At 38.4% G+C, this 27,968-nt stretch overlaps 1 protein-coding gene across 1 annotated transcript in view; it reads left to right on the forward strand.

The window, feature by feature from the left end:
* Positions 1–27,968, forward strand: part of SEZ6L (seizure related 6 homolog like) — a 447,519-nt gene that overhangs the window by 398,016 nt on the left and 21,535 nt on the right. Inside the window, exons 11-16 of the mRNA XM_056529133.1 lie at positions 2,921–3,117; positions 4,001–4,195; positions 9,688–9,879; positions 15,740–15,934; positions 19,167–19,199; positions 21,660–21,774. Coding sequence (XP_056385108.1) covers positions 2,921–3,117; positions 4,001–4,195; positions 9,688–9,879; positions 15,740–15,934; positions 19,167–19,199; positions 21,660–21,774 — 927 coding nt within the window. The remainder of the gene's footprint in view (positions 1–2,920; positions 3,118–4,000; positions 4,196–9,687; positions 9,880–15,739; positions 15,935–19,166; positions 19,200–21,659; positions 21,775–27,968) is intronic.

The raw sequence follows: 27,968 nt of genomic DNA on the forward strand, positions 1-27,968 counted from the left end.
TCTCAGATTAGGATCCTCTGCTGTTTTTGCTCATCATTGTATTGGTTCTTGCATCTTGTGTCCTTAATGTTGTGGCAATGTTTAGGATATGTCTACCTTTAAGAGGTTATCTCACCAAGAAATGCCCAGTCCATATGCTCTTATAGGGAATATAGAGGTTATGGTAATGAATCACCCACAGAAGCCTCGTTTTTATGAGCTAGACTGAAGAGCTGTTATGGAAGACCCTACCAGTCCCTGTTTAACAATGGTCAGTCATCTACCTCCATCTAAGGCTTATTCATATATATTTTAACAGTTTAGTTGTAATATATGTTGAAAGCCAAATGGTATGCTAATATATACTACTGCATACCCACTACAGATCTATTCATTTCAATGGACCAAACATAGTCTAAAACTAATAGTTTTTAAGCATATCCTGTTGTTTTTGTTTAGTTTTTTTTTTTTTTAGCAGGACATGAAAGCAAGGGTGACTGTGCTTTTAATTCCTTTAAAAAAAACAGGACACACTTTTGGTCCATTAAAATCAATGGATCCAGTGCAGGTACGCTGTGGCATTCCTTGGCATACTGTTTGGCTGGTTTACGACGTATCCCACAAAATAGTATTGAAACAGGTGTGAAAGAGGCCAAAAGCTCCATCTTCCTACAGTGGTGAACCTTCAGGTCTATATGAGACAGATACTTTTAAATTAAAGATAAATTAATGAACTTTCAAATCTAGGAAAGGTCAAATATTTAAACATATTTTAGTTGTATAAAATATAACGAATTTGTAATATGTCTTATTGTGCAAAAAGTACAACATAAATGGTAGCAGGAGCAGAAGTACCAGTAGTATCAGATATAGTACAAGTTACATTGGTACCTGCTGTATTTAAAAGGTAGACATTAAGGAGAATGGAGGAGCAGGGAAGTAATGGAAACTCATCAAGGTTTCATTTTTAGTGAACCTAGGGTGGAAATAATAGTTCAGTCATTCTTGCAAACAGTTAAATAAATGGAGGTATAATTGGTTGACTGGATTCCAGTATATCCATTTCTTTAACTCTCAATGGAAAACACATCACATCCATCCTATTCAGACAAAACCAGTAAACCTGTCCAAAAACCAAATATCTGTTACCAGGCTTAGTGCCGCTATTATTTTAGAATATACCAATCCAAAACCATGACTGTTTTCCTTTTTGTTCTCAGAATTGCAATGACATTCATTCCAGTAGAGAAGGTTACAGTCCTGGCATCTATCTAAAGCCATTTCTGGAAAACATACAAATACTGTAGCAACAGTAGATACACATTTTATATTGTAACATTTAAAAGTGTAAGGTTATTTCCATAATAAACCCTCATCATTATTCTAGACCAAACTACAGTCATGAATATATTCAATACTGGAAATATTTATCTTTCAGCATATTAAATTATACTTTTATTTTTATTGCTGTCCTAGAATTTCAGAAATGAGAAAATAAATCTATCCCTGAATTATAATGGAATAATTAACAATTATACAACTGTGCAAAAAAGAGCATAATAACAATGTCACATAAATAACCAAATGCTGTTAGTCAGTGGATTTCTGAGTATTATTATTTCTTTTTGCAAGATGTCATGATTAAAATGTTATTACTTGTGCCTTTCCAGAAGGTCTGGAATCTTAAGAATCTTAAGGGCTTGGATCTTAATTTTATTATACTAGTAATGAGTACTTGAAACTTATATTTTCACAAGGTCTGAAACTAGCATGAAGCCTTAACATTGTCTTGTTTACTGCAAAAAGCAAAGCCTAAAAATGTACAGCAGATCATAGCACATAATGTAAGCCCTTGAAAGTCTGCCAAAGGAGAGGTTAAGCTTTTCAATGAAATATGATGTGAATAGAACACAGATGACATACATGACAATACCAGGTCATTCTCAAAACTGAGAGACCCAGCTGTAATTTTGAAAAATGCAGAATATTGACATTTTAATATTTACAGGGAATCTTTCATTTCCTTGTAGAGGATGGTGAGGGGTGTTCAACTATTTCCAAAGTTCCAGTTAAGCAGGTCCCATGGCCATAAAATATCAATTGGAAATGCATAGGTGGTGGGTCCTTCATGATAGGTGCCTAAAGCTTTTTGTTCTAAGTGCTTTGTGTCCCAAGATATGACTATTGCTGTCTTTGTTCTATGTTTTCAGTTCAATAACATTTCTGTCTCATGCTAAATATCTCATATCTAACATTTATTTACTGGAGATGTGCTGTCAAATAACCCCACTTAAAAGTATAGGGTTGTTAGAAAGCATGTCCCTATAGCAAATAGCAACCATAATTCATATGTTCAGATCAAAACTGGAAATAAACTGGAGTGGAGCTCAATTGTTCTTTTTAAACAATGGGTTATTTTTAATGACACACTCCCTTTAACAACTGTTATAGTCAAATGAATTGAGTGATAATAATGAAATAAAAAATATACAGGCATATAGAAATTCATTGAACTTTCATACAAGTCCCCATCCAAAGAGTTGGGAGATATGCAACAATGGCCTACCAGCAACGCCATGTGTTCAGTGAACTGACTTTGACTCTGTATTTGGGCAACAACGCTTAGAAGATAAAACAACCATGTATTGAAGAACCTTTTATAATTGTTTATCAAGTTTGATAAATATTTGTAAACATGGATGTTTGGTTCTGTTACGTGGTCAATAATCATGAGTTTCCTTCTATGAATGATATGTAACTGATAAAACTTTAAAACTTTAACCTCACATTTACTTAATGTAGTTCATGGACACATCCCATGGACAAGAGTGGCACTATTTCTAAAACAATACACCCATTTAATCTAATGGCAACTAGGTGGTCTACGCGTATTAACATTGAAGCTTTCTCTTTAACTAATTAAAAAAAATTTTGTTTACAGATTAAATTTGAGTAACAATGACATCCTAACTATTTATGATGGAGATGAGATTACATCAAAGATCTTAGGACAGTTTTTTGGAAGCAGTGGTCCTCAAAAGCTCTACTCATCCTCTCCTGACCTCTCCATTCAGTTTCACTCAGATCCAGCTGGACTGATCTTTGGAAAGGGGCAAGGTTTTATCTTAAATTACATAGGTGAGCATGTTTTGTCTTCTTATGGATACAACAGAAAGATCACAAAATTACATTTTTTTTAATCACCTCACAAAAAAGTATGATAGTAATCTATGACCACTGTGATACGTGAAACATGGACTTTTCAAAACGTACACACCTAAAGAGGTATTCCAGTATCCAGCAGTGTCCCGTCTCAGTTATTGGCTGAGCAGGCAGGTCATGCTGAGTAGACAACGAACAATGAGAGAGCGGAAGCAGCCAGAGCGGGAGTTGTGAGGAACCAGGATAGGTATTTATGACTTATTTAACTAACTTATTTAATGTTACCATCCTCCTGCAACATATACAAAATTCTGTTATGCTGGAATACCCTTTAAAATGTAAAAAAAAACATGGCTCCTTATTTTAAGAAAGAGCAACACACCTGTCCACATTTTGTGAATTGTATTGTAACTAATCTGTCATACCTGCTATAAAACAAGCAATGTTTTTGTAAATTATGTAACCTCTAACTTTGTACATTTACCCTCTTTGTTGTAAAGTACTGCAGAATATGTTGATGCTATATATAAAAATAAACATTATTATTAATAGTTCCAGCCTCAATCCGCATAACAGTACCAGCCACATCTTCACATTATAAAATAACATGTAACAATACCAGCCATATGCCTCCCAACGAATGCCAGCTACTTGTCCTTGAATTACTTTCATCTAGTCTCACAATAATACTTACTGCCTGGATTGACTGAACCACCAATGACACAGATATTAGCTCACTGTATTTCCCCCATGCTCTAGTTGTACATGGAAACAGACAAGTTTAAAAAAAAAGTTTGCTCATATGACTTAATGAAATAGATGTCAGAGAACCAACACAATTATTTACCATGTATTTTAGAAGTGTCAAGAAACGATTCGTGTTCAGACCTTCCTGAAATTCAAAATGGATGGAAAACAACATCTCACACAGATCTTGTCAGAGGAGCAAAAATTACTTACCAGTGTGACCCAGGATATGACATTGTGGGAAGTGAAACCTTAACCTGCCAGTGGGATCTAAGCTGGAGCAGCGACCCCCCCTTTTGTGAAAAAAGTAAGACACAAACAGTTTTATTACTCCATTCTAGATTATTCCATGGCCTTCTTGAATCGTCTGCAATTGATGTTCATCTTAAGACATCAGGTTCCTTTTTTCGGAATGTTTACCTTAAAAATGCCATTGCTGTTGTGCTTGTCTTGAGTATGTATTTGTAAAGGTAATGGGTGGAAGGAGGGGTTGGGGGGTCCAAATAAAACGACAAAAATGAATGTTACATTTACTGAACTGGAAGATAGGCAGATGTGGGAAGAAGCAATGATGCACTAAAGTATTATTTGATAACATGACATGTAACAATTATATTTTAGTTAGCTTCACTGAGTTTCATGAGCAACACAAAGCTGTACTCAATACATTACATTTATTGCAGGGAAAGAAGGTTTTGAATTAAAACTGGAGGAAGTGTGTCCACTGTTTATATTTAAATACTGTCCTGATAAGCGGGAACCATAATTGTAACTGCTGATATCTAAAGTTATTGAAATGTTGGCTTAAGGCAGTGCTCGCTCCCCAAGCATGAGTCCTGCATGTGGTTCAGGAGATATTGGTAGCTGAAGGTAATATAGTGCCCCAGTTTATGACATAGCATTACTAAAACTTTATCAGAATCTTGGAACTGAAACAAGGCTAAGAAGGGTATTATTGGAATTCGGCTCCTGAGTTAGTTTGCTATAACAGGAGCATAGCATTATGGCCAGGACACCCTGGACTGTCCCCCAGAATAATATGCATATACCAAACTAATATCTACAGTAGATCAGTCTGTTCTTCTAAGCAATTGGTGGCAAATGGTTAAAACATTCAACATTAGTTTTATTTGAGATATATTTGTATTATTAAAACCTAAAGGTCCCCAAATCTACCTGTTACACTTGAAGGTAATTCCAAAGCTAGAAAGTTTAGAGGCTTTTGATTTACAGAAAAGAGTTAATAGACACATTATATGCCATATTGTGGCAGTACTGAGTTAATATATCTGTATGTGGATATAGTACACAATAACATAAATAAGGCTCTATTACTTTTTGGGTTAATGTACCCTTCATCATGCAGTATTATGCCAGGGACACAAACTAGGAAAGAACACAACATTTAGTGACTTATTGACTTCCTCTTCCACTGATATGTCTACTTTATACACAAAAATAGGATACATACTTTATGCAGGAAATGACCAAAACGAAAAGTCTTAAGGTCACCCAAAGCCTTCACTTTTTTGTACAATGCCATTTATCATAGAACCCTTTTTACAATGAAAGTGGTCATTCAAATATGTATATGACCTGTTTGATGTAGTGACCGGAATTGATTGTTCATTATATATATATATTCTGTTCTTACAATACACGTACATTGTCAGTCCTTTGGGGTGAAGAAGTAATGAAAGCCTAATATGAAATGTACCTTTATGTAATGAACTGATGAAGAATAGAAGTGTAAAGGAAGAAATATGAATGGGGCTTGGTGCAAAGCAGGAGATCATTCACAGATGGTGAATATAGAGGTTAAAAGTCGTCAAATGATATGGTGGTTACGTAACTCATATTCATTGTAAGTTTATTAACAATATTGTTAAAATGACTCCTGGTATATGGAAAAACTGCAGGGCAATGTATGTTTCAGGTGAATCTGGTTATTATTCTTGATGCACAGACGGTAACCCTGTACTGAACAATGAATAACTCAATTACAACATCTCATTTATTATCTGACTTACTTGACTGCATTATACATGTCATAACTCCTTTATTTGTAAAGAGTACATTCCCCTTTGAGAACAATTCAACAGTTTGTTCACATTTAGTAATAACCTACAGCTCAGAGACTGACGTTCAGTATCTCTTCTAATTTTGAATGTGCCATCCTTCAATGACCTAACTATAGGGGGTGCAGGTGAAAACCAGGCCCTTACTTCTGGGATGCACCAGGGCACTATATGATGATGTCTAGGGGCATATCATGCTTCTTGCCCAGTCCTGTAACCAGATCCCATTAAAGGGGTACTCCAGCGCTAAGACATCTTATCCCCTATCCAAAGGATAGGGGATAAGATGCCTGATCGCGGAGGTCCCGCCGCTGGGGACCCCCATCATCTTTCATGCCCCCTCCATAGGCTTGCATTGAGGGGGCGGAGCGTGACATCACACGGGGAGGAGCCGTGACGTCACTATGCTCCGTCCCCGTGATCGCCAGTAATCAGATCAGGAGCGAGCACGCTCCGAGGGCTGATTCTAATGGGATTCGCCGTGGAAGATCACGGGGGTCCCCAGTGGCGGGACCCCCGCGATCAGGCATCTTATCCCCTAAGATGTCTTAGCGCCGGAGTACCCTTTAAGCAAGTAAACCTTTTTCTCTAGGTACCAAAATATTATCGGCTATTTTCATCTATATATGTATTTTAAATTTTGCAAACTTCCTAGCTCAGTTTTCTAAGTTTCCTGCTTCTTCGTTGTTTGTACAGAGCTTGTGTTGATCATTTACTTTTGAGGCAAGATAGTGAAGAAACAAAGCAAACCTTTTTTTTCCCAGGGGCCAAAGGTATTATGCTATACCCATTTTCATCCATAGATGTAATTGAAATTCCGCTGGTTTAAACAGAATCTTCCCAAGCTCAGTTCTCCCATGTGTCCTGCTTGTTCAGTGTATGAAACATGTCCTGGTGATCTGCTTCTTAAGAATTATAGTTGTCACACCAGACATTGTATATGAGTTCTACAAAAACTAAACTAGGCTCCCAAGAATGCAATGAACTAAAGGTCTTTACATTGCAGTTGTTCTGCAAAGCTGTCTAAAAAGAATTATCCATGCTTCTATTATCAAGAAAATCCTGAGGTCAGCTCTGGGCTGTAAAACATTCTGTAACTCAGCACTAGTGCAAGATAAGGAATGTAAGGCATATCAAAATTATTTCACTTTTTTTTATGTAGATGTAATCTGTACTTAAACAGAAAATGGCCTTATACACTTTAGCTCATGCATTCGAACACTTACCAGAAATATGAGATGTGGGAAACTTCTTGAGATCTTGGCATAAAGGTTATGCAAAGCCTTAAATATTTTTTAACCAACATTTTCTCCAGACAACTTTGACATTTATACTGAAACCTACAGCATTGTTACAACAATATAAAATATGATGGAGACTCAATATCCTATGGAATACATTATTTTTTAAACTAAACAATAATATACTTAGTATTAAAAGAGGAATTGTTTCTTTTAAATAATGGGTAACTCTCATTTCAGCAAGGTGGCAGGATCCATGCATAAAATCCTGTCTACTCCGTTCTCCGATGCTAAAGCAAGTTGTATATGGAATTGTCAGATGTCCCTAGACTTGTATTGCAAGTCCGGCTATCCTATATAGTACCCCCTTTAATTTTAGGATGGCAGAATTTTATGCCTTGAACTTGCTGTCTGGCTCAGGTGAGAGGCACCCTAGAGTAAGAATAGTATGACTAGTCCATTTTGGTAGTGGCACCCTTTAAAAAAATGACAGTAGATTTCTGTCCACAAAATGCAAAGTGTAACTGGTTGCCTTATACCCACTATTATGTCCAATACTATTGATGGGCCTTACTGCAGTACTTCATGTCAATGGGGGAGGTTTTACAGTTAATTTATTGTGTGACATGTTGATCAGACATGTCATGTTATGTGTTAATGGTGGGGTCCAGCTTGTATCAATAGTGAAAAGTCCAACTCTTAAACAAGAAAATCGATTGGGAGCCTCTTGTTGTCAGGATCACACTCTGGTCATACTGCATTTAAGAACAATCCGGCCAATTGTTTTTTATCCTCTTGGAATAAAGAGCATAGTTGACTATACTTTACAGTGACTTAAACTAGTTAATTATGCCAAAAGGACACTTTATTTGCATATGCTTGGCGAATGAAAATCTACGGGACTGATATTTACCAAATGCACATCGCAAACTTAAATCAAGCCTTAGAACCCCACCATCTGTAGTTTTATGACTTGCCTGATTGACATGTCTGGAACACATCTGATGCATTCATTGTTCATTGTGGCATATAGTTTCACTGACGAATATACAATAACAGACAACTTCTAATATTCTAAATCTATAGACTTCCTAAACTATGTCTTTTGTGATTTGCCTATTTTCTTGTATGACTTTTTTGGGTATTGAGTTCTCACTTGACCATTCTTTAATCACCTTAGCCTTCTTAGTATAAAAGTGACTGTCCACATCTAGCCATGATATGATTTACGAGGATCGACATTTCATCATCAGCTATGGATGCTTTGCTTTTTCCATAATATCATCTTCAATGTGATAAAAATAAAAAATACTCTCATCTATGTAATGGATGAAAACAATGAACTGGAAATCTAATAACTGAGCTCTGAATGTCCACAAGTAAGACCTACTAACTTGGAATTTTTCTGAAGACATCATCATTAACAACACTGGTTGGATTGGCAAGATCAAGAAAATCTTGACTTGTCCGACAACTCCATCAATAGATTATAATTCGTGCTGTGATACATCATGTGACCTTTGTGATGAATTACAAATTCTTTATTGAACTCTTTGTAATTGTGCCTGTCAAAGTGCCTCCTACTTTAAACTTGTTCTTATATCTTTGTTCATAAGAATGTGAATGATAAAAGTCGTTGTTTTTTAGTTACTTGTATAAAGATGATAAAATAAAAAGATTAAAAATAATATTGATCTGTGATTCTTACATCTTGTTTCTGGATATATTCAGTTTGCCACTGACAAATATTACATTGTGTTGTACATCTATTGTATCCTATGTTGAAACTTTCTTTAATGTCAGGATATATCTACCCTTCAAAGCTGCATTAAGACCTTTAGTAATTGAGACAAAATCAGGACTTTTGTGCAGTACAGAAGAAAAATATATCTTATTTTTCTCCAAAACAAAGTTCTTCTTCATGTTACAATGTATCCCTTTGGTAGTGTATCCCATTTGAGAAATTCATTTCTAAGTAGAATTAGGTTAGGTATGGATCTACATTTAAGTTCTAATGTTTTAGGTCAGGATCAATTTTAGGCTCATTTAAGGACTAACACTTAATGAAGGTTGAGATCTACAACCGAGGGCAGTGCCAAGTGTTCATATGTCACTTGGCTTACCAAACTTTTTAAATATGATACTTGTAGTAACCACAAGAGTGGCTTCAAGGTCCTGATGGGACCGCATACTACACATTACTTTCACATAAACCTTACAGTCCATCTCAGGGAAATTTTTTTATAATTTATATTGTTTGCAATAATATTATTTTGATACAAATAAATCTCATTCTATTTATAAGTTTTGTGTACGTTTTAGTTCACATATATCCAGATACACCCATTAGTTAGCATTTATTTCATTTCCTATCATATCTTTTTGTATTTTTCCCTTTCCCAATCTACATATAGATATATATATATATCATTTTTTTGGAGGTATATTAATCAGAATTCATCTTTCTCTTTGTGTTGAAGTCATGTACTGCACAGATCCTGGAGAGGTGGAACAGTCCACACGTCTTATTTCAGATCCAGTCCTATTGGTGGGAACCACAATCCAGTATACATGCAACACAGGCTTTGTTCTTGAAGGAAGTTCTCTTCTTACATGCTACAGTCGGGAGACAGGGACTCCCATCTGGACTTCAAGAATCCCACACTGTGTTTGTAAGTAATAAAAATATGGACTATATAAAAACACTGAATGTGGGCATATGTGAAGTTTAAAGGGGTATTCCGTGCAAAAACTTTTTATCCCCCCCCCTCCGCGATCTCACTGCAGCACCCGCATCCTATGTGGGAGCTGCGTCTCCAGTTTCAGAAACCTCCGGGTTTCCGGGACCGGGTACATGATGTCACGTCACGCCAAGCCCCCTCCAGTAATGTCTATGGGAGGGGGCGTGGCAGTGATCACGCCCCCTCCCATAGACATGAATGGAGGGGGCGTGGTGTGACATCATGTCCCCAGTCCCGGAAACCCGGAGGTTTCCGAAACTGAAGACACAGCACCCGCATTCTATGGGAGTCCCAGCGGCAGGCCCCCTGTGATCAGACATCTTATCCCCTATCCTTTGGATAGGGGATAAAAAGTTTTTGCCCGGAATACCCCTTTAATGCTAATTTAGGTATTGTGATACTTAAAGAGAATGTGTAAGCAGAAAATGACCTATTGTTTGAAACATCTTGGGTGACGTTTTTTTCAAAGTTTTAATTATTATAATTTTAATTTTATAATAATCCTTAAATGTTGCAGTTTCCATTCCAGCAACTAAGATGAGACTTCCTGTTCTGTACAGATCATTTCCCAGTAATGCCTTGCTCCTCTGAACAGACAGGAGTAAAGTGAAAGTTTACAACAGTATAGAGACATAACATTGGTTCCACTACCATTCACAGCAGAGATCAGCAACTCCCTGCTTGTACAATGACCTCTGAAAAGTTCACCAAGCTTTCTCACACACTTTCCCATTCATTTAAATGAGACAGCTTAGTCTACTGTTGGCTATTTTCATAGATCCTACCATAAGGCATATCAATAAATGCTGTAAAAAAAAACAAAAAAACAGCTTAGGCAAGATGGAAGCCCCCATAATAAAGCATATGTCTCTAATTAGGAAAAAATCGAGGTGACACATTTCTATAAATGGGCACTGTCTTTAAAACTAATTTTTGCTATTGCACTCCTTATGGTAAATAAACAATCTTTCTAATGTACTTTGTTTAAGAAAAAACATGATGTTTTCTGTTTTATTTATGTTTAAAAAAGCTGCCACTAGGTGTCTCCCTACTTTTTCAGAGCACATTTCCCACAATCTCTTGCACAGACTTTGGACTCCTGCTGACCTGGCAGAAGTTCAAAATCAGGAAATGCAGTCAGGAGTGCTGGGGGGGGGGGTGCAGCCTTAGCCAATCATAGCTCATTTCACACTGAACTACTCTGGGCTGTGTGTAGCAGAGTGAGCAAGATCTCCCCTGTATGGCTTCAGATGATGTCACACTTGCTGGCTAACGCCCCTTACCAGTCTGTGAATCTGACTGAGTCTGAGCAGGAAATACAGAGCAATATCAAGGTAGAAAACTAAAAAATAATAAAAATAAAGGCTGGGGGTGGATTATCATGATGGGGCAGTGAACTGGGAGGATTCAAAAATTAAACAAGAATTTGCCCCCTCCCCTGGACTTGCATTGAGAGGGAGGGTGTGATGTCACTAGGGGCGTGCCCGTGACATCAGCGCCGCATCGCTAGTTATCAGAAGTTCGCTCCGTGCACCTGATGACTGCGGTGCCACAGCAGAGATTGCGGGGTCCCAGCAGTGGGACCCCCACTATCAGACATCTTATCCCCTATCCTTTGGATAGGGGTAAGATCTCTGTGGGCGGAGTACCCCTTTATGATCTACAATTGTGTACACTGTAGATTTTTGTTACGTAAAACAAGTTACTCTAACAGTTAAGAGTATCAAGCAACTGTCACAGGAAATAAATTACTTACTTTCAAGGAGCTTAATTTTCTTAGGTGAAAACTCCATTACTCACGGCTTTACAAATTAGCCTTTCAGATCTGTATTTTGTCAATTTCTGCAAATACGAAGAAAATGTTACTTTTCTCAGAATGGCAATTCTGAGAAAAGTTTGTATTATGATGAGAATGATGATTTCATTTAAAACATGTGTAGAACTCTACCATATCATATAATAATTCAATGTGTGTATCTTTCTTAATCATATGACATTGCAAAGGTGTGTGAGCAAGCACTTAAAGGGTTACTCTGGTGCTCAACATATTATCATCTTAGCGCCTCCTCTGAAGTCTATCCATCGCTTCTCCACAGAACAAAGAAGTTTTGGTCAGGCAATGTAGTGACATCAAGGAACTGCTTGTGGCCCACAGGAACGACTGGACTAGGGGCCACTGCCCCTTTTTCCCTGCGTAAAAGACAGCCTTGACCTCATGTTGTAGTGAAAAACTGGTAATCTCATGACATGCATCATTAAATACATTGAGTTTAGACAGTAGTTAACAAAGCACACACGTCTACAGGGAACAATAGACTGGAGCAGAACCTATTACCTTCTATGGGAGAGGTATGCTCTGTGACCTGTGCAGTGGTCATTGTGCATGAAGAGCCTGAGCTCTGGCCATTACCTATTGTGGATGGCCTGATCTCATCTTACCCATATACTGGTGTTACCTTTTACTGTAATCCTGTCTGTGATGATAAAGAGGACACTGCTAAAAAGTAATCTGTACAGGAAGGAACGCTGCGCTGGGGAATCTGTAGGCGCTATATAATTAAAATTATTATTAATTATTATTAAGGAGCAGAAAGTGTTAGCTTATTTTTAAGTTAAGGTTCCAGAGTAAAAATTGTAAGATTTCAGAATTGGTTTATTCCAGGGGAAAACTTTTTTTTTTTTTTTTATCAACTGGCTCCAGAAAGCTAAACAGATTTGTATATTACTTCTATTAAAAAAATCTTAATCCTTACAATAATTATCAGCTGCTGAAGTTGAGTTGTTTTTTTCTGTCTGGCAACAGTGCTATCTGCTGAATTCTCTGCTTGTCTTGGGAACTGCACAGAGTAGAAGAGGTTTGCTATGGGCATTTGCTTCTACCCTGGACAGTTCCCGAGACTGGTGTCATCAGAGAGCACTTAGACAGAAAATAACTCAACTTCAGCAGCTCATAAGTACTGAAAGGATTAAGATTTTTTAATAGAAGTAATTTACAAATCTGTTTAACTTTCTGGAGCTAGTTGATGTATAAAAAAAATTTTTTCCTGGATAACCCCTTTTAAGTCATCTTCTGATGACACATTTTTTCTGATGACACATTCCGTAAACTACACACTAAAACAAGTGAAAGAGAGTCTAGCTACAACTAAGGGAAAAGGTGACACTTGCATAAAAACATTTTTGAGCAGGTTAAAGGGGTATTCCAGGAAAAAAACTTTTTTTCTTATATCAACTGGCTCCAGAAAGTTAAACAGATTTGTAAATTACTTCCATAAAAAAATCTTAATCCTTTCAATAATTATAAGTTGAGATGTTCTTTTCTGTCTGGCAACAGTGCTCTCTGCTGACATCTCTGCTTGTCTCGAGAACTGCACAGAGTAGAAGAGGTTTGCTATGGGGGATTTGCTTCTATACTGGGCGGTTCCCGAGACACGTGTCATCAGAGAGCACTTAGACAGAAAAGAACAACTCAACTTCAGTAGCTCATAAGTACTAAAAGGATTAAGATTTCTGGAGCCAGTTGATATATATAAAAAAAAGTATTTTTCCTAGATAACCCCTTTAACTCTTGATCTCACACATATTTAATACAAAACAGCTGTTTGATTGCTATTTATCATAAATAGTTTTCCATTCATGACTTCACATCCTCTATAACAATGTTAGACTTTATAAAAAAAAAAAAAATCAGGCTTCTTCCTCTTTTATTTATTCACCATTCAATTTAGTCCCTGCTTCCAAAGGGCCTTCAAGTCAAGTTTCTTTGTCTTTGTCAATTTCATAAGAAGCCATCTTATCAGTGTATTATTAGGGTGTGGGAGGAAATCAGAGACCATGGAAGAAAATTACACAACAACAGGGAGAACATACAAACTCCATGCAAATATTTGTGATGGATGACTGCAAACCCTGGACCTCTGAAAGGCAACAGTGGTAACCACTGATCCATCATGTTGCCCATACCCTTCCATTCATTCAGAATATTGGGCAGACTAGATGGGCCAAATGGTTCTTATCTGCCGACACATTCTATATTTCTATGTTGAGGAGTTAAATAGATAAATGCCACTATACTTGACCTGTAACTGTCTGACAGTGAGGCCTAGATGTAGCGTGGATACAACAAGCAAGTGCCTCTACCAGATATCCCATAAATTATTATGGCCACGTTCAACACAGGGCCTAGGAAGATGGCTGGTTGTCAATACAAACTGGAATGTCATTTCATCGAATATTTTAATATTATTGACGGAGAAGTTCTGTAGTTAGAGAAGAAACTGTAATTATAATAGATATTACTACTTTAGCATTACAAGGTTTATAAGTTATATCTTAGTATGTGTGTAATTTAACTAAAACTATTCCAAACATATAATGCCTTCATACTCTTAAATATATAAAGCTCTCAATGTTATCTATTGTCAAATACAAAGCTAAAGTGTAGTTTGCAAGTAGAAAAGAATTAGATTGCACTCACCCACTAGTGAAGTTAAAACGTCTTCTTTATTGGAACATCGTTAAAACATGCTGAAGGGAGGGGTAGAGAGATAGGGTCAGCTCACGCTGACCGCATCTCTCTACCCCTCCCTTCAGCATGTTTTAACGGTGTTCCAATAAAGAAGACGTTTTAACTTCACTAGTGGGTGAGTGCAATCTACTTCTTTTCTACTTGCAAACTGCATTTACAAGCTCTGAACTTTTGATTGGCACCCCCTGAAGTACATGTATACATCACCTCTGCGCTGTTCCACGCTCCACACCGTGTCCTTAACCCCTGATATCCCAGCTTTGGTGCCTGCCTTGTCTTTCTCAGCCTAAGTACAAAGCTAAAGTGTATAGCCACGAGCAATGTGAGAAGAAAATGCATTGTTACTTTGCTTAGAGGTGACTCCCCAGCATTCTTCCTCCGTCATATCAGCAGATCTATTGAATGCATTGATTGTGGCTGTCACAATATGTTTGCTGCATCAAAGAGATAGTCAAAGAATCAATAAAAGGAAACACCCATATGATTATAGACAGTGTACGTGTCAAAAAGCCAACAAATCAAACTTTTCCTTTTGTCCTTGTAATTTTCTGCATCACTTAATACAGCAGTTGTGAAATACTAGATGTGAAAGAATTTTGCTAAAATCTATTGTTAGAATAGGTTATTCCAGGAAAAAAATGTTGCATCATCCAAGAATCAAGAAGATAAACAATATATGGAGTTTTAATTAAAAAATAAAGTATTGATAAATGGGAATTGGATATTTTACACTATTATTTACAATAATAGTACAAATATTAATACAATATAATTGACTGTATAGCTGAAACAGCATCTGGCAAACTCAAATGAACTTTGGTTTTGTGGAAGTATAGTGCCAAATGTAAAATTTGGAAAAGAGAATAGAATCTTTGTAAAGAGAATAGTTAGGAATGGTCTGATGCTGTATTCATGGTTTGGGCTCCTTAGTTCCTTACACTGCATACAATGACATTCTAGACAATTACCTGCCTTTACTTTATGTTGGTTTGTTAGTGCCCCAATAATAGGGGAAAACTTATAGAACCTCGATCACAGAAAACATTTAAAAAAAAAAAGGAAATTGTTTGTCGGCTAAAACTAGCGACCATTCATTGTCATTTGTAGTACCCAAATAGTTTATCATAAGATTTATTTCAGTTAGAGACAATCTGAAAGACCAAGCTTGACCAAAAATAAAATTGTGCTCAGCATCACAGACACAAATATTATCGGCTTGTTATACTTATGTCTAGGATTCATGTTTTCTGCATGTCATTACAGCTGAAGAGTCTCTTGCCTGTGATAACCCTGGCCTACCGGAAAATGGCTACCAAATACTCTACAAAAGGCTCTATCTCCCTAGAGAGTCCCTCACATTTATGTGCTATGAAGGGTATGAATTAATGGGAGAAGTCACAATTAAATGTATCCTAGGTCAGCCATCCCAATGGAGTGGACCACTTCCAGTATGCAAAGGTATATATAATATGTCTATTCTTACATATAAAGGAGAACAGAATACGCTTAAAAACTATCATGCAAACTCGGGGATATTTTAACATGTCCTTTCAGTATCACGGTAGTAGTTGCCTTTCTCTACCCATTTTTAGACCAATCCTATAAAATATGTAGGCCCAGATTTATCAAACTGTGTGAGAGAAAAAATAGTGTGATTTTCCCACAGCAGCCAATCAAAGCTCAGCTAATAAGCTCTGGTAAAGTGAAAGCTGAGTGGTGATTGGTTGCTGTGGGAAAATCACTCTATAATTTCTCTCACACAGTTTGGTAAATCTGGGCCATTGTGTCAAAGAGCTATGAAGGAAAGACATTTTTAAAGACTTATTGAGCCATCCTCTTGGAATTAGAACAGTCAGCTCATCTTAGTCATTTACTACTTGATAGTTTTAAGTTTAAGTGGCCTTAAAAAGAAATTATTGTCTATACTACAATGGCCTTTGTGAGCAGATGGTATCTTCAACACCCAACGCATTTCATGTCACCCAGTAGAGCTGAAAAGAGAGATTCTGCCAGGTTTCGCTAAACAGATGTCTGTGTTAAAGTAACTTGTTACCCGGCAATAGCTGCTTTGGATAACATAGTGTGAAGCATCTGGTTTAATATAAGCTTCAGAATCAGCCATTGCGTTATTATACTCAAATTGTTATTTCATTATAACAAGTTAGCGAAAATGTTAGAGAAAATTCTACTTAAATGTCTTTTGTACTTGTAACTATGTTAACAAGAATTTAAATTGTATTTATTACCTCTAAGGAAAGAAATAATACTGAGAGATGGTTATATTATGGGCGATTATATTTAGCAAGGAAAGGATAATTATCCCTTACATAATCTCTCATGAACAAGGACTAACGGAATACAAGAGAGACATCTTTTAGCATCAGAGTTTCAGCGTAATTGACCCTGCTGAGTTCTTTATTGAGTATTTATATAGAGCTATAGGAGGAGTTACAAGTCATCAAACTCCATTATCGCGTAATGTGGCTGTTCTCTCCGTAGCTCCCATTCAAATAGACTAAACCTGCAGCCAGAACAACCTCATTAATCAGTAACACTTTGATAAATGACGCCCACAATGTTATACGATCTCCTCAATTCGACAGCCAGAAACATGCATTTACTTCTTTGCACAGAACCTTATTCTTCATTTGCGGTTTGTAGTTCTGGTTGATTTATTGGTTCTGAGAAAACCATTGTTTGTAATTTTTGGCTTCATTTAGCAAATAGTGGAGACCAAAAATTGACCACAAGTCTATTATGTTATAAAAAAAAAAAAAAAAAAGAAGAAATACCAATCTTTAGAAGATGTTGAAAATTCCCTCATTACATGATCTTCAATAATTCATAAATGTAAATCAGTCACAAGGACAGTGCCCAAAAAATATGGTAAAGGTAAGCTGAATAATAAAAACCCAACTGACTGCTAAAACAGAAAGGTGATTTTATTTCATTAAGAAGTTATCCAGTCTACAAAAACTTACCCCTAGGGGGATAAGTGTCACATTTGGGGGAGGGGGGTCTGGCGGCACAAAGCGTTGGTGACACCCCTCTCATTGCATCTCTATGGGAGAGCCGGAGATACATGAATGCTGTATCTTCGGTTCATAGAGATGCATGGAAGGGCTGTGTTGGCCACCGCTTTATGCCGTGATCAACACACTTCATTCATGGGGAGAGCTGGGGAGCCAGGCAAGAGATCAGGAGGGGGGTTCCAGCTATTGAATCCCCCGCGATTTGACACTATTCACATTTCTGCTCTATATAAGTTTTTAACTCCTTTAATATAAGGGGACAATTATTCTTGCACTTGAGCTTTATGGGTAGTATAGTCAAGGCAAATAATACCCTATTTACAATGAATATGTAAAAAATTTAAGAAAAAAAATATTTTAAAGCTACAAAAAATACTTCATGGTAATTATCATGTACTAGTTTTGAACTTCGGGGTGATTTCTGTTTTCTTCCCTTTCAAACCTAATTTTAAAAAGAATCTTTTTATCTTGGTACATACGTGTAGTGCATGAGGTATGACTGTTTCCAAGACTAAGGAAGAGAGTTTTAAAAGCAGCTATGTACATCAAGGACAGGATAAAGCTGAGAGCTGTAAAACAGGAAAACCAAAAATGACTCAACATTTTGTAAAGATTAAACAATAGTAGCCTCTTCTTTAGGAATGTAGGCCATGAACACCTTTTGGATTTTTTTTCTATTCTTGCAAAAAACAGTTTCTTCACAGATCATTATTTATTTTTTTTTTACAGTTTTTCTGTGATATTTCTTTTTCTAATTTCTTAACCCTTTCTAATAGAGTGAGCCACTGTTGTAATTTAGGTGTAAGGTGGATTTTTTTTCTATTCTTGCATTGTATTTATTATGGCGCAAAAAAAAAATCTTTAGATCTCTATTTAATTGAAAAAAAAAAAACTTTTGTCTCTACAGTGTGCTTTATGAGTTCTAATTTCTGCAAACTGCCTTGTATCCAGGGGTGTAGCTATAGAGGTAGCAGAGGGAGCAATCGCTCTGGGGCCCCAAAGCACATATTCTCCATAAGAGACCGGTATTATTATTGGCATTTGGGGCCCTGTTGCAGATCTTGCATCAGGGCCCAGAAGCTACAAGCTATGCCTCTGTTTGTATCTGTCCTCCCCTCTCCTTTTAGCCTATGTGTGAGCTGTCCTCCAGGGACTCTCTACCCCCTATCCACTATCTGAGCTGGTGTGTAACCTCCCCTTGCTGTTATCTCTAATAGTAAGAGAAAAGAAAGTCCATCAAAGTATGATGGACCTATCTTTCTCCAAACAGCAGCTAAACGGTAGGCAAATTCTTATAAACACTGTTTAGAAACTTGTTTCATCTTGCATTCAGGAAAGAAATCAACAATGAATAAAAAATCAGTTCAAAGGTTTGCATCACCTTTAAGAAAGGTTGCCTTCAAAATGTTCAGTACATAAGCCCCACACTTACATACTTACCATGCCCCCATATCTATGCCAAGACTAGAGAGTCTCTATACTTAGTACCAGATTTTCTTTATGAACGTTGCCATTTATATGAGTGCCCTCATATATAGTGCAATCTATACTCCTATCTCTTTTTTTATGTGTATTGTTTGTTTTATTATGGAGCTGCAGGAATAAGTATTCTTTCCATTGCATAACATAATATTGTTTTCATTTTCTTTTCTTTACAGCAACACAAGACAGATTTGAACACGCATTACAAGGTAAGTGACATTTTATGGGAAAAACTAAAGATAATGAGGGAGATATTAAAGGGGTACTTCACTGCCCTGTGTAGGAAGCTCCGCTCCCCAGCGTCCGGAAGTTTACTGTTCCGGACGCTGTGTGCGGGCTTCCGTGTTCAGGGCTGCCCCTCGTGATGTCGCAACTGCCCCCTTCGTGACGTTACGCCCGCCCCTTCAGCGGGGGCGGGCGTGACATCACGAAGGGGGCGGGCGTGACGTCACGAGGGGCAGCCCTGAACACGGAAGCCGCACACAGCGTCTGGAACAATAAACTTTTGGACGCTGGGGAACGGAGCTTCCGACACAGGGCAGCGGAGTACCCCTTTAATCCTGTTTAATACTTAGACCAGGCAGGCTAGGTATTCTTCAAATGTATGTGACTCATGCTGTATGATTCAATTGCCCTACTATTCTTACTATTACTTGGTTTACTTTGCATCAATACTCTATGGTCACATTTTTGGATGCACATCTTAAAAGGGTACTCCAGTGGAAAAAAAATGTCAAAAAAAGAAAGTTACACAGATTTGTAAATTACTTCTATTTAAAAAATTTAATACTTCCAGCACTTATCAGCTGCTGTATGCTCCAGAGGAAGTTTAATAGTTCTCTAAAGTCTGACCACAGTGCACACAGTGCTGACACCTCTGTCCATGTCAGGAACTGTCCAGAGCAGGAGAGGTCTGCTATGGAGATTTGCTTAAACTCTGAAGGTTCTTGACACAGACAGAGGTGTCAGCAGAGAGCACTGTGGTCAGACGGTAAAGAGCTTTACAACTTCCTCTGGAGTATACAGCAGCTGATAAGTACTAGAAGGGTTAAGATTTTTAAATAGAAGTAATTTAGTAATAGAAGTAAAAAGTCTGTATAACTTTCTGGCACCAGTTGATTTGAAAACACTATTGTTTTTCACCAGAGTACCCCTTTAAGCAAAAGTGCACTATAATAAACATCATCATTATAAGCCATAGGATAGACACTAATAAAGTTGTAAAAACACAGACACCCACTTGCCATTTCAACACATGCACACATATCCACATGGGTCAAAGAAACCTGTAAATATAAATCTTAGAGTCCCCTCTTGTATCATGTGTTTCAAAGCTCAAATTTTTCCCTTACTTTTTGTATTCAGTGACAACTCAGGGAAAACAGAGCATTATTACTGGGCAACTATTGCATACATTGCTTTTAGTAGATACACTACATGCATTCCAAATCAACAGCTGTACTTTCAACAGGGATGGACTGATCTTTTAGGCATTAGGTAAGATCCCTGTGGTCTTATAACCATTAAAGGGGTAATCCAGGAATAGAAAAACAGAGCTACTTTCTTTCAAAAACCACTCCCCATCTGTCTCCAGGTTGGGTGTGATTCTGCAGCTCAGTTCCATTGAAGTGAAAGGAGCCAAGTTGTAAAACCACACCCAACCTGGAGACAGACATGGAGCTCTTTTTGAAAGAAATGAACTGTGATATGCTATTCCTGGATAACCCCTTTAAGTGACCACATTTACTTACAGGATTTACAAACTTTAAGTACGGGGAATGCAAAATGGTATTGACAAATGTTCTTTGAATACAGTTTGTTACCCTAACCCAGCTCTATCAATTGTTTAGACTGTTAGACTGGGTTTAACAGGTTAATATGATTTGTGGCCTATCCTGAGGATAAGCCATTAATCACTGATCAGTGGGATGCCGACACCTGGAACCCCTGACGATCAGTTTTTTGGCACCCATATTAGGCTGGGTTCACACCACGTTTTGTAACTAAGGTTCCCGTATACGGCTGGGAAGAGGAGGGCGGGGCTTAATCGCGGCGCCCGCACTCAGCCGTATAGGGTAACCATATTTAATGCATGTCTATGAGCCGACCGGAGTGAACCGCAGCCTCCAGTCGGCTGCGTTTTCGGCCGTATGCGGTTTCCCGACCGTAGGCAAAAACACGGTCGACCACTCCGGTTCACTCCGGTCGGCTCATAGACATGCATTAAATATGGTTCCCCTATACGGCTGAGTGCGGACACCGCAATTAAGCCCCGCCCCCCTCCTCCCAGCCGTATACGGGAACCGTAAGTACAAAACGTGGTGTGAACCCAGCCTTACACAGTAAATAGGGCCAGGAGCAGCTGGCTTTATTGACTGTGTAGTGGTGGTGTTGCATTAGTGCAGCACATCTCCTGTTCAAGTGAATGGGAGCTAAGCTGCAGTAACCAGGCATAGCTACAGACTAAATGGAGCCAACTGCTTCTGGCCCCAATCTCTGAGTAGTGCAGGCAACAAAAAAGCTGATCGGCGGGGGTTCCAGGTGTCTGCACCGCATTGATCAGTGTTTGAGGGCTTATTCTTAGGATAGGCCATCAATCATATTAACCTGGAAAATTCCTTTAAGCACATCTGTTCCTAAATAAATTATATATTCCTTATTTTGTTCAGTGGCAGAAGCAGCAGCAGAAACTTCCTTGGAAGGCGGGAACATGGCATTAGCAATATTCATCCCAGTAGTGATAATTTCTCTGCTTCTTGGTGGAGCTTACATTTACATAACAAGGTAATGTAGACCAATAAAAAAAAAATATATATATATATATATATATATATATTATTATTATTATAAAATTACAAAATTAATTATTATGAAATGAAAAAAACGTTCGGAGTTGTGCATACTTTTTGAAACCTATTCACACTCACATAGGTCACTTAATTTAGTGTGACATAGAGAAATATTTTTATTTTATTTATATTAACATGTGAGCAAAAGAAGTAAACTACCTGGAATGACTTTAGCAAGCAAATCACCCACATGTGTGGACATCAATGTGAGCAGTTCTCTGGACACACTGTGGACACATGGCAGGGGAAACAATGCTGTGAGGCCTGTTTGGCTACAAGTAATTCTATTCTTTGACTAGAGGGATTATTCAGGGTGACATTAATGTAGGAGATATAATAGAATCCAATATGTGGATATAATAAGCATTGATATTGGGGTCCAGAGCTGTGATCAGAGTGATTTTTGTTAACTTAAATGGACACTCTCATTAAAGGGGTAGTCCAGTGGTGAAAAACTTATCCCCAATCCTAAGGATAGGGGATAAGTTTGAGATCGCGGGGGGTCCGACCGCTGGGGCCCCCCGCAATCTCTCTGTATGGGGGCCAGGCTCTCCGGCCAGATAGCGGGTGTCGACCCCCGCACGAAGCGGCGGCCGACACGCCCCCTCAATACATCTCTATGGCAGAGCCGGAGATTGCCGAAGGCAGCGCTTTAGAGTTGTATTGAGGGGGCGTGTCGGCCGCCGCTTCGTGCGGAGGTCGACACGCCCCCTTCCCGCGGGCTGTCGGGACTCCGTACAGGAGATCACAGGGGGCCCCAGCGGTCGGACCCCCCGCGATCTGCAACTTATCCCCTATCCTTAGGATAGGGGATAAGTTTTTCCCCACTGAGTCACCACTGGACTACTCCTTTAAAACTAATTTTTGCTATTGCACTCTTTATGGTAAATAAAAAAATACTTCTAATGTACTTTGTTAAAAAAAAAAATGTTTTCCATGTTTTATTTGTGCTTAAAAAAGCTCAAGAGCACATTCCCCCCCCCCCCCCCCCCATCTTAAACACGTACTTTGGACCAAAGCCCAAACACAGGAAATGTAGCCTGGATTGAACTGGAGTGTCCAATCAACAGCATATGGCAGTTAAGTGTGAGAGTAGCTATGATTGGATGAGGCTGGACACACCCCCCTCAGCACTCCAGGCTGCACTTTCTGTGTTTGGACTTCAGTCCAAAGTCTGTGTATGAGATGGGGAAAATGTGCTCTTGAGCTTTTTTAAGCACAAATAAAACATAGAAAACTTCATTTTTTTTAAACAAAGTACATTATAAATATATTTTATAGCAAAATTTTGTTTTAATGAGTTACCCTTTAAACATATCAAAAAATTAAACCACATTTTAAAAAAACACACAGTTAAAATTTACATACAAGTGTACATACATACATACATACATACATACGCATACATAGGTAGACCTTTACTTGTTAATTAGTAGCTAAAAAAAGACTGACAAGACAGTAGGCTAAGAAAATTATGCAGGTTTTTAAGTAAAATGTATTTTTGAAGTATTTTGGGTAATTTTTACGAAGTTTCCATCTACATTTTAAAATAATCCTCAAATCTTGCAGTTCCCATTTTGGCCATTAGGTCTAAAATTAAGCTAAAACTTCCTGTACAAATCACTTCCCATCAGTGTACTCAGACAGCAGTAAAGGTGACACCAAGTGTACAGATAACAGAGGTACACACAAAAGTTGTTCCTGTAGAAGGACCTTTGCAAAGGACACCGAGTATGCTCAGACACCATTCCTATTCATATTAATGGGACCGATTTAGTCTATTGTCAAAATGGTGTTAAAAACGGCTCAGGCTCGATGGCAGGCCCCATGGTGAGATACAAAAAATGCAATAAAAAATGTTCACTTGTTCTGCTGATCAGTGGATGCCTCAGCATCGAGATGCTGACAGATCAAAACTATTGACATGTTTCTGGGACATGTTTTTTAAATGACAGGTACAGTTTAAACTAATTCACCATGGTCACTACTCTAACATAGAGTTCCATGTCCTCATTGCTTTTACAGTACAGAATCCCCATCTTACTTTTTCCCTATAGATATAGAGCACACACCATAATTAACCCCTTGCCGAATCAAAATGTAAATGTACATCATGGTGAGCCAATGTACATTTCCATCATGCAGTGCAATCTGTCTATGAAGTGGATGCAGGAGTGTGGCTCTGTCTGCTCAATGATGTGTAAAGGCTTCACAAAATGAGCACTAATCTGCTTGATTCCAATAGGTTTCTGCCCAGACTCTGCCCATGATGGGAGTTATAGTCCAGGGGCTGAGGGGCACATCTCAGCAGGTCATTCTCCAGAGACCCGCTGCGATTCGCATTTATAAACTGTACAAGCTGGCGGCACATGCGGCTCCCGGCACGGAATACTGTATGCAGCTGTCACAATTCATAATCCCCGACGCTGGTAGACAGGAGCTCTGATTGGTAAATAGCTTTTCACCAATCAGAGCTCCCATCTCCAGGCGGCAGGGATTTTGAATTGTGACAGTGTGTACAGTATTGTACGGATCACAGTGGTGCCGCCGGCATGTTAACTCAATATATCTCTGGAGAATGACCCGGTGTGATCTGCCCCTCAGCCCCTGGACTATAACTCCCATCATGGTTGAAGTCTGTCCATGATGGAAGTAGTAGTCCTAAATGTCCAAAAGAGTCCTGCAGCCGGGGGATTTGCAAGTGCCATCCCTCAGCTCTGCCGTACTACAAATACTCCCATCATGGGACAGACCCTGTCCCATGATGGGAGTAGTAGTCCAGGGGCAGAGGGACAGAGCGACCTTTACTGCTCCGCCCCCTAGCTATGATGTAATTATGGGGCGGAGCTACACCGTCCAGGCCTGACTCTGTTCTAATTATGCGTTTTACATAATGGGAACAGAGCCTTTCTGGAAGTGTGTTCCCAAACAGGGAGACTCCAGCTGTTGCTAAACTACAGCCCCCCATGAAGGGAGTTGTAGTTTAGCAACAATTGGAGGCTCAATGATTAGGAACGCGCTGCATTATGTGCGCTCTCCCCAGCCTGTTAGTGTAATTTTTTTTATTTTTTTACACTAACATGCTGGGGTTTCCCCATCCTCTTCATTTTCACAAAAGGTAAAAGGAAAAAAAGACCCCACACATTTGTAACGCAATTTCGGAAAATCGGAGTACGGAAATACCCCATATGTGGACGTAAAATGCTCTGTGGATGCACAACATGGCTCAGGAGTGAGAGCACCATGTACATTTGATGCCTAAATTGGTGATTTGCACAGAGGTGGCTGATTATACAGCAGTTCTGACATAAACGCAAAAAAAATAAATACCCAAATGTGACCCATTTTGAAAAATACACCCCTCAAGGAATGTAACAAGGGGTATAGTGAGCCTTAACACCCCACAGGTGTTTGAAAAATTTTCATTAAAGTTAGATGATTTTCACTAAAATGCTGGTTACCCTAAATTTTTTAGGAAAAAAGACCCCCAAAATTTGCAACCCCATTTCTTCCGAGTATGGAAATACCCCATATGTGGATGTAAAGTGCTCTGCGGGCAACCTACAATGCTCAGAAGAGAAGGAGCGCCATTGGGCTTTTGGAGAGAAAATTTGTCTGGAATTGAAGGCCATGTGTGTTTACAAAGCCCCCATGGTGTCAGAACCCCCAACATGTGACCCCATTTTGGAAACTACACCCCTTACGTAATGTAATAAGGGGTACAGTGAGCATTTACACCGCACAGATGACTGACAGATTTTTGGAACAGTGGTCCATGAAAATGAAAAATCGAATTTTTCATTTGCACAGCCCACTGTTCCAAAGATGTTTCAAACAACAGTGGGGTATGAATGCTCACTGCACCTCTTATTAAATTCTGTGCAGTTTCCAAAATGGGGTCACATGTGGGGGGTCCACTGTTCTGGCACCATTGGGACTTTGTAAACGCACATGGCCCCTGAATTCCATTCCAAACAAATTGTCTCTCCAAAAGCTCAAGGGCGCTCCTCCTCTTCTGAGCATTGTAATTCGCCCACAGAGCACTTTACATCCACATATGGGGTATTTCCATACTCAGAAGAAATGGTGTTAAAAATTTTAGGAGGCTTTTTTCCTATGTGGGGTAACACCAGCATTTTAGTGAAAAAATAAAATTTTTCATTTTCACGTCCAACTTTAGCAAACATTTGTCAAATACTTGTGGGGTGTAAAGGCTCACTGTACCCCTTGTTACATTCCATGGGGGATGTAGTTTCCCAAATAGTTGGCCATGTGGGGTCTTTTTTGCTGTCCTGGCACCACAGGAGCTTTATAAATGTGACATGCCCCCAAAAACAATTTCAGTAAATTTCGCTCCCCAAAATCCCATTGTCGCTCCTTCCCTTCTGAACCCTCTTGTTTACCCACAGAGCACTTTACATGTGAGGTATTTCCTTATTCAAGAGAAAAAGGGTTAACATTTTTGGGGGACATTTCCTCCTATTACCCCTTGTGTAAATTAAAAATTTGGGGTAACACCAGTATTTTAGTGAAAAAAAATCACATTTTTGTCAAGTACCCATGGGGTGTTAAGGCTCACTATACCCCTTGTTATGTTCCATGAGGGGTTTAGTTTTCCAAATAGTGTGCCATGTGTTTTTCTTTTGTGTTTTTTTTTTGCTTTTCTGGCACCACGGGGGCTTCCTAAAAGCGACATGCCCCTCAAAAACCATTTCAGCGACATTCACTCTTCAAAATCCCAATATCACTTCTTCTCTTCTGAGCCCTCTAGTGCACCCACAGAGCACTTTACAGCCACATATGAGGTATTTGCTTACTCAAGAGAAATTAGGTTACAAATTTTGGTGGCTTTTTCTCCTTTTACCCCTTGCAAAAAAGAAAAAACTGGGTCTACAAGAACATGTCAGTGTAAAAAACACAGAGCTCTCTGCTGACATCACGAGCACAGTGCTCTCTGCTGACACCTCTGTCCATTTTAAGAACTGTCCAGAGTAGTAGAAAATCCCATTAGCAAACATATGCTGTTCTGGTCAGTTCCTAAAATGTACAGATATGTCAGCAGAGAGCACTGTGCTCATGATGTCAGCAGAGAGCACTGTGTTTAAAAAAGAAAAGAATTTCCTCTGTAGTATTTAGTAGCTAATAAGTACTGGAAGGATTAAGATTTTTTTCATAGAAGTAATTTACAAATCTGTTTAACTTTCTGGCACCAGTTGATTTAAAAAAAAAAAAAGTTTTCCACCGGTGTACCCCTTTGAGTAGATAAATGTGAGTTATGAATGTAAAACTAAATGAATGTAAAACTAATTCAAAAGAATATAAGCAAATACATCATGTAGAAATCTAGTCAGAGCTCCATAGCAACTGCATAGCCCATGCGCAGGAAAGTCATAACTCAGCCCATACATTATTCATAGTTTGATTAATTAATAACTATTATTACATAAACCAAAATAAATTACCTAGAGCTATGAAAATAAATACCTAGCAGGCATAGAGTTGGGTACAAAAAATGTTCACCAATAAAGAGTAGGAAGTAATATTATGAAATAAGTCTATAAGCAGCTAACATCCATATCCAAATAGGACTCTAGGCACAGAGATTATGTGGGCGGCACCATTTTTCCTAAAAAAAAGTACTACACCTAATGTGTACTTAAAAGTCTCCTGCTAGGAGCTCGTGTTTGATAGTCGGGGGTGCAACATGACAAAAATAAAGTAGATCCAAAAACCGAATAAGGCAAAGAGAATAGCATATGCACTCACCTGCTTTTAACTTATTTATTTGGCCGTTAAAATGCCCACAGTCACGGCCGTAAATGTTGGCACCCCTGATATTTTTCAAGAAAATGAAGTATTTCTCACAGAAAAGGATTGCAGTAACACATGTTTTGCTATACACATGTTTATTCCCTTTGTGTATAATGGAACTAAACCAAAAAAGGGAGGAAAAAAAGTTAATTGGACATAATGTCACACCAAACACCAAAAATGGGCTGGACAAAATTATTGGCACCCTTAACTTAATATTTGGTTGCACACCATTTGTAAAAAAATAAGTGGAATCAGTCGCTTCCTATAACCATCAATAAGCTTCTTGCACCTCTCAGCTGGAATGTTGGATCACTA

The sequence above is a fragment of the Hyla sarda genome, chromosome 1, assembly GCF_029499605.1.
Source record: "Hyla sarda isolate aHylSar1 chromosome 1, aHylSar1.hap1, whole genome shotgun sequence".
Taxonomy (NCBI): domain Eukaryota; kingdom Metazoa; phylum Chordata; class Amphibia; order Anura; family Hylidae; genus Hyla; species Hyla sarda.